Source organism: Daphnia magna, linkage group LG7 (genome assembly GCF_020631705.1).
Source record: "Daphnia magna isolate NIES linkage group LG7, ASM2063170v1.1, whole genome shotgun sequence".
NCBI lineage: Eukaryota > Metazoa > Arthropoda > Branchiopoda > Diplostraca > Daphniidae > Daphnia > Daphnia magna.
In genome coordinates this window covers 4,239,709-4,252,611 of record NC_059188.1, presented here as the reverse complement: position 1 = coordinate 4,252,611, position 12,903 = coordinate 4,239,709, and the positions used below count along the sequence as shown (strand labels likewise).

At 39.6% G+C, this 12,903-nt stretch overlaps 1 protein-coding gene and 1 non-coding gene across 2 annotated transcripts; both read left to right on the top strand.

The window, feature by feature from the left end:
• The first annotated feature begins 2,351 nt into the window (after nt 1–2,351).
• On the top strand, nt 2,352–3,142 carry LOC123474448 (ATP-dependent RNA helicase TDRD9-like). Its single transcript, XM_045176660.1, has 3 exons — nt 2,352–2,592; nt 2,649–2,926; nt 2,996–3,142. Exons 1-3 carry the CDS (start codon nt 2,490–2,492, stop codon nt 3,140–3,142), a joined length of 528 nt encoding a protein of 175 aa, XP_045032595.1. The 5' UTR covers nt 2,352–2,489.
• A 4,055-nt stretch (nt 3,143–7,197) lies between these two features.
• Nucleotides 7,198–7,270, top strand: Trnat-agu. The gene has a single exon. It is a non-coding gene; the product is annotated as a tRNA-Thr (tRNA).
• The last annotated feature ends 5,633 nt before the right edge of the window (nt 7,271–12,903 follow it).

The following is a 12,903-nucleotide window of genomic DNA, read 5'->3' as shown; positions in this document are numbered from 1 at the left end:
TTTAACTTTCTTGGAATCCATTATTTAAAATTTTTATTATTAATTTTTGATTTGTTTAAACTAACCCTATTTTACAGCTGGTACTACTTGTTTTTCTGGTTTAGTAAAGGGTAGATACGTTAACCCTAATCAGACTGTCTCTATCTCGGCACGAATTTGCTTTATGTCCTACTTGTTGACAAAAATAACAAGAAGGTGGTTTTTCCCGTACTTTATTTTTTCTTGAATATTGAAAACACATTTCGATGTTGTGGTTTGCAAGGCCGCAATTTGCACACCCTATGGCAGACTGCATAAACCTATTGTTTTGTCTAAAACTATCTTGACCTGAGTTGTTTCGGTTAGTCTTTCTGAAAGGCTTTACGTGTATCTGTCGGTAGCCGTAGGCTTGTTTTTGTCTAGTGAAAATTTTTGAGGAGGAGGGCTTTGAAAAATTGATTTGTTTTGATTGGTTCGACGCATAATTGTGCCTTCCCTTTGGTGGGAGAACCGTCCCGTTTTCTTGCCAGAGGTTAGACTGTATCAAGCTGTCTAGATTTTCCATGAGGTCTATTAATCTGTCTATTTTATTGTTCAAATTTGTAAATTGTTTTGTTTCGTGCATAGTATACTCGGTTGTCTCAGAGACAGAATTTGGGGCGTGATAGAAACTGTAGGATTGAAGAGTATTATTAGTCGATTGTAGAATCGGAAAACATTCTATGGTCTGGTCGACAACATCGGAAAACGAATCTGACGCTAAAGAGGAATAACTGGGATTCTTTGAAATTACACTTTCTCTTGTGGTTTTGCCAATCTGCCTGTTTGCAATACCTAAATTTTTTATTGTGTTGTCTGTTAGAATATTGTGGGATGTGATAGACAGGTTTTCGTTGTTAATGACATCTCCATTCGGCTTATCATTGCTCTGAATTGTTACTTGGTCAATTTTCGATTTTACGTTTAAGCTACTTAATTCGGAAGCAATGCTACTTTGGGGAAAAAGATTAACGGAACTTTGTCCTTCCGTTAAGGGTTCGAATTTATGAAAAGAAACGTTGCTACTTGTTGGTAACTTAATTTGTTTGGTTGATTTTCTAGACGTAAAAAAAAATAGCAATTCTTTTTATAAACGACGTTTTGGTTATTCTAGTTAGGTTTGACTGCGTGTCAGATAAAAGAGTCTTAGGTCTATCCACTTGGGTCAAGGATACATTGTTCATAGTAAAATGAGTTGGCCTTTTTTGAAAGCCTGTTTTCCTTTCGGACAACAAGAAGTCATGTTCAGCATTATTAGCTGAGATTGGTAATATTTCCATTGACTCGATAGACATATTTTCAGTCTTAGTTGGCTGTTGAAAAACCAAAAAAAAAAGGTACGTCTTGTCTTAGGCTTAACACCAGTACACAACGACACTGTAAGTGAGTTCGAAAACCGCTGCCACCAGATGTAAAGGAGTACACGACGTTGTCATGTTGTCTCCAATACGGAAAAGTTTAATTTAATGCGGCGTCTTTACTCACAATGTCTTGTATACTTAGCAAGCATAAAACAACACGCACGCAATAAATAAAAAGCCGTGTATTATAAACCCATTTGCGACAGGTAGCCGTAGAATAATTAAACAAGCTCGTAAATTGAGGGAAGAAGACTCATGACACTTTAAGGTTACCAATGGGTACTAACTTCAAGGCATAGACGTAATAAAGTAATAGTCAATCAGCTACTTAGTGATTACTTAAAGGGTACTTATTCTGCGGCTTGCAAGAGTTACGGTAGCGGGCTCGGCGGGAGAGCTGCAGAGGCCTAAGTTGGCACACGGAGCAGGCAGAGTAGATCTGACTGCCTTTTGGGAGTTTACGGTGGCTTTTTATATGTTAGTCATCATCCCGTGGGGGACATACGGGACAATGTTAAGGTATAGGCGGACAAAATCGGGCGGTATCGGGCGAATTTGGACGTCACGAAGAGGTATAGGCGGACAAATTCAAGCGGTATCGGGCGAATTTGGACGATTGTTAAAAATAGGCCGGGCAGTTTCGGGCCGTTTCGGGCAATTCCCAACAGACAAAAATATATCTATTTTTAGCTACGGCAGGTTAAGGCCGTTTTGGGCAGCTTTGGACAAATCATAAAAGTTTCTATTTATAACGGGCGTGCCGAGACTTGTTCTCTCCGCTTGTTATATTTTCTAGAAAGTCTAATAACTAGGTCAACTAGTGGGGTATTAAGTTAAGGAGAGTTTAAGAAATAAGGTCTTAGTTTAATTAAGCAAAAATAAAAGGGGCAAGAAGGGGCTTCGCTTGGCGTTTCGTTACAAATGCTACCGAACAAAAACTCCTTGTAACATTGTTGTGACTCAACCAAGGCGCATTGCAGCCATTAGCATAGCCAAAAGGGTCTGCTATGAAAGAAATTGGACATTGGGAACCGTTGTTGGATACAACGGAATATTTTGTCACACTGATATCACTTTTACTATTGAAAGCTATGTGTTTACTAGGTTGGCATGGAACATCAAGTAAGTGAATCAACTTTGCTCACCTATCTGACCACAGGATGCCTTCTTGAAGCATTAGTAGCCAAAAAATCCCTTGAAGGCTATACCCACAGTAAGTTCCTGACTATTAGCTAAATTTTGTTATGCTAATGTCTGTTTCTTTTCCAGTCATTATTGACGAAGTGCACGAGAGGGATGAAGATACTGACTTCCTTCTCTTGGTTGTCCGCAAGTTCCTCCGTCATACGAGGACGACAACTAAAGTCTTTCTGATGTCAGTTACTTTTGATGCCGACAAATTTGGCCAATATTTCAATAGCCCCGTTATTGGAAACTTTCCGTTCACGTCCAAAAGACCATTTCGCAACGCTCCCATAATTGAAGTGGAGCACGGTGAACCTCACGACATACGCGTTTACTATAGTGAACATCTTCAAAAACTAGAGGTCAGTATACAATAGCATTTTTTAAAAAGAGCAATAAATGTAATATAATATTACGGTTTTCGTTATCAGTTTCTAGGGGGGAGTATGAACTACCTCTATGATAGCGTACCGGAAATCCATAAGCTCAAATACGAAGCGGTCGCTAAGTTAATTTCGGCTTTCGATGGCAGACGAGAGATACAGCGCTACGGTCGCCATCCAAAATCTAAAATATGAAAACATTTCCATCAACTGCAGCGCAATACTTATATTCCTGCCCGGCGTCTGTGAAATAGAAAATATGCACAAAGCTTTGCTCGACTACGACATCAATTCTGATTTCGAGAACTGTTGGTACATCCTACCACTACATTCACAAATCACCAGTGAAGAGTAAAATCGCGTCTTCCAGCCAATGTCTAGTCTAGCTCCACATTTCAGTAATTTCCGGAAAATCATTCTGTCCACGAATATCGCTGAAAAATCGCTCACGGTGCCAGACGTTACCTACGTAATTGATTTCTGTCTCATCAAGGAGCTCGTCACGGACCCAGATACCAATTTGAGTAGGCCAGTAGGCCGGATACCACCGACGTCGGCAGATTATTATAGTGCTGGCTATACCATCAAGCCCCCGCCACAGTGCAAAAGAGAAAATGGCCGAGAGCCAGACAGCAATGGTATTTGACTTTGTTCACTCGGTCGGATTTCCATATCTTTCTCTCTTTTTCCTCCATCCGCGTTTAGATCCATCTATAAGTTCTCCGCCCGGTATTCTAGATAGTATACATTCTGACCAAAATTTGTCGTCTTGTGTAGCAGAGAAATCCCGTAGCTCAAGCTTGATTGAATCTCTTCTTTTCCGGTGCCGCTACATCGGCTGAGTGCGGCAAACTAATGTTTCTCTTCTCATCAATAGCTTTTGTGCTCTTGTCTTGCTGCTTTGATGTTGATTACAGCATTTTCATTAAACAAATGGTCCGCCCTATTAACTTTTTTGTCTGCATAAAATTGTATGCCCCTATATGTAGACACGTGGATGACTGTATAGACCATCAACAGTCGCTTTCTATTGTTGAAATTGTGTTCCTGACCAGTGAACCACGGCATCAACCACAGTGTTATTGACCAGTGAACCACAGCATCAAACTGGTCCAGTCTATAGTCGACAATCGTCTCTATAGTTTGACAATGACGAAAGTAGTACAGCGAATGCGCAGCGTTAAAAAAAGGGGGGGGGACATTAACACAGCATTCGGGTGCGTATAGCGCACCATTATATACGATGCTGTTGTCTGGTTGTTGAACAAAAGTAAAAAGTTCCAACACCTTATCATTGCCAACTGCGACGACTATAAAATAGGGATTTTATAGGTGGCGAGGACGGGGTCGCTTGAAAAAATGGGAGAAAATAGAAAAACAAAAAGGGAAACCATGAATCAGTGTCGGCGCCGATCGAAATGGTAATCCATCGAAACTACCGGGATGGCGGAACTGCTGAGCTTCTATGGCCAAGGTAAGTTTTATACAGACATATCCGCTTAGAAGAGATGAGACATCAGACTATTAAGTTGATGGCAATGGAATGACTTGGAGAGTGTAACGCTCCATATCAGGCCATGCAAAAGGATTTTTTTTTTTCGTAGGCTATTGTGTGTCGGTGATTGGTGTGTTTACGTATCGCTTTTTCATAATGCAATAAAACACACAAGGGATATAATGCAGTTTTTAATTATGCCGACCTCTTTGCTTTATAGGACTATAGCCGAGGAGATGATGCCGTCAAGGCTAAAAATTGAATTGAACAAAATTGAACCTATAATTCTTTGCGCAAATAGGTTGCGTGCTAACAATGTATAATATTCAGCTATTTTTGGCCACAGTCATAAAGGGAAGGCGTACATAAATGAAGGAGCGCTATACTCATCTATACGGATCCGCTTATCGGTAACGTGGCACACCATATGGTATAGCAACAGGAGAGGCCGAACGGAGGCGATTAAAAAAAGCATGGAATATTCCTAAACTTGTTAATAGCTTGCAAAGACAATGAAAAGAAAGAGATTGAGTTCAAGGACTCAGATTTTCATTTCCGAACTTACAAATCGACATAATTAATAATTAACAGTTCAACAAACAAGTTTGCAATGCAGAGCTTTCATATATGGTAGTGACTCTTCATACTTCATGGAATGCGATCTTCCAGATTTAGCTTGCAATTCAGCTTTCCCCTTCATAATAAAGGTATTGATGATTACTCTTCCTGTAAATTGTAAATTAGGTTTTTATAGTTGAATGCCAATTACTCTCTAATTCAAAACTAGTTTATTGGTCCAATAATTGACGCCAATAATTGACGCTTCTTCGAAAAGCGTAAGTTGAAAGACTTGGCTTGTTATTACCGAACATTTTGATAACGGTGACGTCATGAAACGTAAGTGTGAACGAAGACAAGACGGAGAACGAAGCAAGCACTATAAATTGATTGAAATTTAGAAATCTTGGATCCAAAATCTGTTTATCTTTGGCCCACGTTACATGTCTATGGACAATTTTTTTCAAAAAAATTGCCCGAAGGACATTACCGAAGGAATCTTGTTACAAAAATTATGATATTATCACATGTTTATGATACTTTGAGATTGTAAAGACTGTTGGTTTTCATGATCTGTTTTCATCACATTCAAAGATTTTTAATTGTCAACAGCTTAATTAAATCAATGGTAGCATGGCTTAGATGGCAAAGCGCCTGCCTAGTAAGCAGGAGATCACGAGTTCGAGTCTCGTTGGGACCTCTTAGTAAATTCTTGTGTAAATAAATTTCTGTGTGAATTTTTATGGAAGAAATAGATATCGTCTCTTAAAGTTTGTATAAATTGATATACGACATCTAGTCTAATGACAATAACTGTGTTACAAAATTATAGTATTATCACATGTTTATGATACTTTGAGATTGTAAAGACTGTTGGTTTTCATGATCTGTTTTCATCACACTCAAAGATTTTTAATTGTCAACAGCTTAATTACATCAATGGTCGCATGGCTTAGATGGCAAAGCGCTTGCCTAGTAAGCAGGAGATCACGAGTTCGAGTCTCGTTGGGACCTCTTAGTAAATTCTTGTGAAAATAAATTTCTTTGTGAAACTTTAGGGAAGAAATAGATATCGTCTCTAATTGTTTGTATAAATTGATATACGATATCTAGTCTAATGACAATAATTTTGTTACAAAATTATGATATTATCACATGTTTATGATACTTTGAGATTGTAAAGACTGTTGGTTTTCATGATCTGTTTTCATCACATTCAAAGATTTTTAATTGTCAACAGCTGAATTACATCAATGGTCGCATGGCTTAGATGGCAAATGCGCCTGCCTAGTAAGCAGGAGTTCACGAGTTCGAGTCTCCTTGGGACCTATTAGAAAATTCATGTGAATATTAATTTCTGTGTGAATTTTTAGGGAAGATACAGATATCGTCTCTAAAGTTTGTATAAATTGATACACGACATCTAGTCTAATGACAATAACTGTGTTACAAAATTATGATATTATCATATGTTTATGATACTTTGAGATTGTAAAGACTGTTGGTTTTCATGATCTGTTTTCATCACACTCAAAGATTTTTAATTGTCAACAGCTTAATTACATCAATGGTCGCATGGCTTAGATGGCAAAGCGCTTGCCTAGTAAGCAGGCGATCACGAGTTCGAGTCTCGTTGGGACCTCTTAGTAAATTCTTGTGAAAATAAATTTCTGTGTGAAACTTTAGGGAAGAAATAGATATCGTCTCTAATAGTTTGTATAAATTGATATACGAATTCTAATCTAATGACAATAATTTTGTTACAAAATTATGATATTATCACATGTTTATGATACTTTGAGATTGTAAAGACTGTTGGTTTTCATGATCTGTTTTCATCACATTCAAAGATTTTAAATTGTCAACAGCTGAATTACATCAATGGTCGCATGGCTTAGATGGCAAAGCGCCTGCCTAGTATGCAGGAGATCACGAGTTCAAGTCTCGTTGGGACCTATTAGAAAATTCTAATGAATATTAATTTCTGTGTGAATTTTTAGGGATGAAATAGATATCGTCTCTAAAAGTTTGTATAAATTGAAATACGATATCTAGTCTAATGACAATAATTTTGTTACAAAATTATGATATTATCACATGTTTATGATACTTTGAGATTGTAAAGACTGTTGGTTTTCATGATCTGTTTTCAACACATTCAAAAATTTTTAATTGTCAACAGCTTAATTACAGCAATGGTCGCATGGCTTAGATGGCAAAGCGCCTGCCTAGTAAGCAGGAGATCACGAGTTCGAGTCTCGTTGGGACCTATTAGAAAGTTAATGTGAATATTAATTTTTGTGTGAATCTTTAGGGAAGATACAGATATCGTCTCTAAAGTTTGTATAAATTGATATACGACATCTAGTCTAATGACAATAACTGTGTTACAAAATTATAGTATTATCACATGTTTATGATACTTTGAGATTGTAAAAACTGTTGGTTTTCATGATCTGTTTTCATCACATTCAAAGATTTTTAATTGTTAACAGCTTAATTACATCAATGATCGCATGGCCTAGATGGCAAAGCGCCTGCCTAGTAAGCAGGAGATCACGAGTTCGAGTCTCGTTGGGACATATTAATAAATTCTTGTGTAATTAAATTTCTGTGTTAATCTTTGGGGTTTAAAAAGATATCGTCTCTAAAACTTTGTATAAATTGATATACGATATCTAGTCTAATGACAATAATTTTGTTACAAAATTATGATATTATCACATGTTTATGATACTTTGAGATTGTAAAGACTGTTGGTTTTCATGATCTGTTTTCAACACATTCAAAGATTTTTAATTGTCAATAAATAAATTAAAATATATTAAAATAATATAAATTAATAATATTAAATATACATCCAACAACTAGATTTGAACCTAGATCCTTTTTCTTAACAATTCAGTGCTATACCACTGAGCTAGCAGAGTAATGCTTCCATATAAATATTTTGCAATATCTATATACGTATTTAATCGATATTACCAATTAATTACGGCAACATTGCATTCCAACAGTTGGCAACTTTGGAATTTAAGCAGAACATTTATTCAGTTTACAAGTAGATACAGATCAGTTCAGTATACTTGGTTCTCTGAATTCAGTAAAAGTATAGTAACAATAAAGTATATTTGGCCGGGTAAAATAGACTTTATCCCCCACAAATACTACACAACAAAGGCACCAGAGTATTACACAACAAATAACGCTACACAAAGATACTATATTGAAGCTCTGAAGTGCCACTATTTACACTGTCCCAAGCTATATCATCACTACAGTGGCCTACTACACCACAACAGAAGCAACCAAGTAATAGGGCCAAATTTTAATCTTTAAAAGGAAATCAAACTGACAGGATATATTTTTATCGCACACCTGAAATAACACCAATGCCTTAACACATTGGTGTCAACATTGATTACAAGGCAATCTGGAGGATCCTTGCATATCATTAATGGTCTTCCCTTCGTTTTCTCACAGCAAGGAAGCCACACCCCAATTCGTGAGTGCTAGTTACTAATTCTAAATTTGAGTTTATCATCTACGAGAATTGATTCTCTCGTTGCAAAGTGTACAGGAAACCTTCCCCTCGATGGCTGTCTTCAACTACCTTTACGGGGAAGTTTATCAGGAAATCCTTAAATAATTCTGCCGGCTCTGAAGGTGCGCATCTGTGGAGAAAGCAGGGCAAGATTTGAAACATTCTCTTGCTAAACAATTTTTTTCACGGTAAAAGTTCATTAAAGAAATACCTGTAATTTGTTCTTTTTTTCTTATATTATTCTGTTCCGTCTTACTACACCACTGTGGCTCCGTCTTACTACACGGAACCAAGCTGGGTTGCGCTGGGGTGATAAAAGCCGTCGACGGGAGTCCGGTGACGGTTGGCGGCTTCTGTAGGGGTTGCGCTGGGGTGACGAAAGCCGTCGACGGGAGTCCAGTGACGGTTGGCGGCCTCTGTAGGGGCTGCGCTGGGGTGACGAAAGCCGTCGACGGGAGTCCGGTGATGGTTGGCGGCTTCTGTAGGGGTTGCGGTGGGGTGATGAAAGCCGTCGACGGGAGTCCGGTGACGGTTGGCGGTTGGCGGCTTCTGTAGGGGTTGCGCTGGGGTGATGAAGACCGTCGACGGGAGTCTGATGAAAGTTGGCGGCTTCTGTATGGGTTGCGCTGGGGTGATGAAAACCGTCGACGGGAGTCCGGTGAAAGTTGGTGGCTTCTGTAAGGGTTGCGCTGGGGTGATGAAAACCGTACGTTTTTTGAGGATGAATTTGTCGCTCTTCTATCCGATTCACGAGGACTATCCCGTCGTGAGGAAGGGTTTCTTCCATCCTTTTCAATTACTTTTGGGTCTACTTGTTCCATTTCCTGTTGTAGAAAAAATGGCGGGGGATGAAATATTTTCCGTTTCCAGGGTGGCTCTTCTATTTCTTCTTTTAGCCGCTTTCGAAATAGGATGGTTAGATACGGCTTCAGCCGCCATCTTAGGGTCTGGTGTTGGTGTCGTCTGCTTGGATAGACGTTGACCGGTGGTGTGAAGAGTAGATGGTGCTGAGGTGGGTCGGATAGATGGGCGGCCATTGTTTTCTGTCAACTCAAAAAATTCAAGGGTGCCTCCATTTTCTTTGTATTTTGCCAGGTTCTTTATGCGAAGATTTTTTAATTCAACCACTGATCTTAATTCCTCATCAGTGGAAGTCCAATCCAGCGTGATGAGTGCCACCTCGGACAAAATTTGATTCAAAGCCCCCTCCTCAGCCTCAATCAAATGGGTGGTGAGGGTGACAGCGCAACACTCCATCGCCTGATTAAGACTCGCGACCAATTCAGGGGAAGCTATTCGGTGCATAGCTGGAATTTGGAATGGTCTAGGCAGAGGTAGAATCGGCGGTTTACCGTCAGCCAGTTGAAGGGCATGACGCTGGCGTGTCTCACGGATGGCATTGTAATCAGCAATCAGTCTCGACAAAGTTTGAATATCTTTGTTAGTGGTGATGGATGTAGGAACTGGCATTGGTAGCCAATCTTGAATATTTTTTGGTGTGTTGGTTGTCTCAGGTGTTGCATTGGCGGAACGGATGATGATCAGCGGGCTAAGCGGCACCGGCGGTTGGGGTGATCCTTCGGCTGATGACGCACTGGTGTATTCAAGATTGGGCGGGGCCCCAAGAAAAATTTCGTCATCATCGGGTAGATCGGGTTGATCGGGTAGAACCGTGTTGACTATAGTAGATCAATATGGACTTCGTGAAATGTGTTCACATTCTTGATAATTTGGAGCAAGGGCGAGGGCTTCCCATTTTCCTTCAATAGGAGCCCAGGTTTGTGATGGTGCGATCAAATACTGATAGGTGCGGGGGTTTTGCTTGGTCTTAAATGGCATGACCGGAACCTGATTTAGGCCAATTTTTACGGTAGTGCATGATGGACTGTCTCGTATGCAGTGGTAAAAAAGGGAGTGTTTTCCCGATGATCCAAGGCAATATTGTGTCTGAGAAAGCAACACAAAAACGAGTTTAAGAAGAAACAAAAGACTGTATTTTTGCGAAATCGCACACTTTTTATTAACTTGAAACTAAATTCAACTTCTTGGGGATTTCCTTTTGCTACACCTTCTTTTTAGAATTCGGACTCCAACACCTGAAGAACGAATTCTTCCTCTTCTTCTCTCTTCACCGTTACCACTTGGCCTTCAGCACGGTCTTCAATTGCCACCTTGACGTTCTTCTTGTCTTTGTCTGGTACTCCTGCCCTCGCTGCAAAAATGTTGGAGACAATGATGGTCCTTACTGGGCGTACCTGTGGTGGATGCTGTTCACGATATCGTGCTGTGCATAGGCTCCTTAGTGGTGGTGGTATCAGTCTCGGTGCCAGCGTTGGTGTTGGATGTACCAATGGCCCTAGTGGAAGTGGAATGTGAGGGTAAATTTGCTCCTCTTTTACCACAACTATTGGTTGCCGTTGGTGTTCTGGCTTCAATGATTCCAGATATCTGGCCTTGTCTGCGTTGACTTGAAGGTTGGTTACTCCTACAGCATCACTGCGGGGCAGGTACTTGATGGCCACGCTGTAGAATCCTGTCTCATAGAAGGCCAACTTCTCATCAATATGAACCCCCGGTGGTAGAGGTTGATAAGGCCTGGTAGGTGTAGGATGCAGTGGGTGAGGTCGTTCCCCAAACTTTACTTGAGCATGGAACTCTCCTAACCTCCTAATTTTCCCCAGGTACTGTGGAACAGGGTTAGTAAAGAGATCTTAACTTATAACGTAAACTTAATATACTCTCATCTTCTGGTGCTCTTCGAAGGTGTATGGCCTTTGCCTACGGAGCATTGCCTATAGAGTAGTGTGACAACTGCGATTTTACCAAATGGGAATGGTTAGTTAGGAACAGAAAGGTCAAACAAACTTACACTATAAATTAAAAGCGGGCTGAAAATTTCCCTAACACGTGATGCCTTACAACACGTGTTGAATCTTTCACTCAAAGTCTACACTTTAAATTACGCCAATTACTTGGACGATATCGTCAGTCTCAAAAAAGGTTCGAAGGACCATGAAAAGTATTTAAATCTAATTAACAACTCTAATACCTGCGATTCAATACCTTTGTAAATTAACTTAGGCAGGTTCTACCACTAGTTTATTTGAAACTGAGTTTTGACACAAGAAATGGCGTCTGCCTTTACACAGGGAAAAATTCTAACAAAGGCTATTGCCGATATCGGCCACCAAGAAGGCTCTGCTTGGCAGCGCCCCTGGCGGCCTACACAAGGTTTACAATTATAACATAAATTATAAATCAAAAACAGTAGGCCGTCTGACGGGCCTTCCAAACTTGGATACTCTTTCTTCTTGTGGGTTTTTACAATCCGCAACAATTATTATTTCTTGTTTCCTAATAAACCAATAACTCATGTCTAACTACATGTAGTTATATTTCAATGAATGCATGTCTTATACCATTTAACGATACTTAGTTCATGTCTGATTGCATGCTGCTGTGTCTACTCATGACTGATACATGCAGTTTTAGTAACTCATGACGGGATACATGCAGTTTTAGTAACTCATGACTGGGTACATGTAGTTTTTAAATTAACTCATGACTGGATACATGCAGTTTTAGTAATTCATGACTGGATACATGCATTTTTAGTAACTCATGACTGGATACATGCAGTTTTTAAATTAACTCATGACTGAATACATGCAGTTTTAAGTAACTAAACTCATGACTGGTTACATGTAGCTGTGAATGACTAAGCTCATGACTGGATACATGTAGCTATATCTTTTTCAATTGTTGTTGGTATCAACCCATAACAATAAAAATCTCAAATTGTTTGGCACCAGCCCTTTGTGGCTTGTTAAAACAACGTTGGGAAGATACACATCTCCCTCTACCTGAAAAGACAAATTTTTGTTTGCCAGAAAACGACTAACCTCCAGGTTTTTGAATGATCATGACTGAATACATGCATCTTGTCGTTTGCTTGCTATTGGTTAGTTGTAAATCATTTTGCTCATGACTGGTTACATGCAGCTTTCAGATTTATGAATTTGTGTGAAATTTCATTTCTACTCTGTCAAGATTCGAACCTAAACCCATTGGATTAACACCCCGGGTTGCTAATCATTAGACCACCCGTCCTTGACTTGTTCTGCCAGTGGACAAAGGCAAGGATGAATAAGGAGAAAACAAAAGCCCTGGGACTCGGGACTTGGAGCTCTAGGATGACTTGGCCTCTTGAGTGGCTTGTGTCGGCACCAACATTGTCCCTATTAGGAATTAAATTCTCTCACTCAATAGTTGAGACAGCTGATAGGGTTTGGAATGATGCATTCGGCTCTCTAAATGGTATTCTGCGAGAGAATGCCTGTCGACGTTTCAATCTATACC

Bases quoted from the DNA above. Each gene is read 5' to 3' on its own strand.
- LOC123474448 (XM_045176660.1), top strand. From the start codon at position 2,490: ATGGAACATCAAGTAAGTGAATCAACTTTGCTCACCTATCTGACCACA. The intron at 2,593-2,648 runs GTAAGTTCCTGA...TTTCTTTTCCAG, and splicing joins CCTTGAAGGCTATACCCACA to TCATTATTGACGAAGTGCAC. The intron at 2,927-2,995 runs GTCAGTATACAA...TTTCGTTATCAG, and splicing joins AACATCTTCAAAAACTAGAG to TTTCTAGGGGGGAGTATGAA.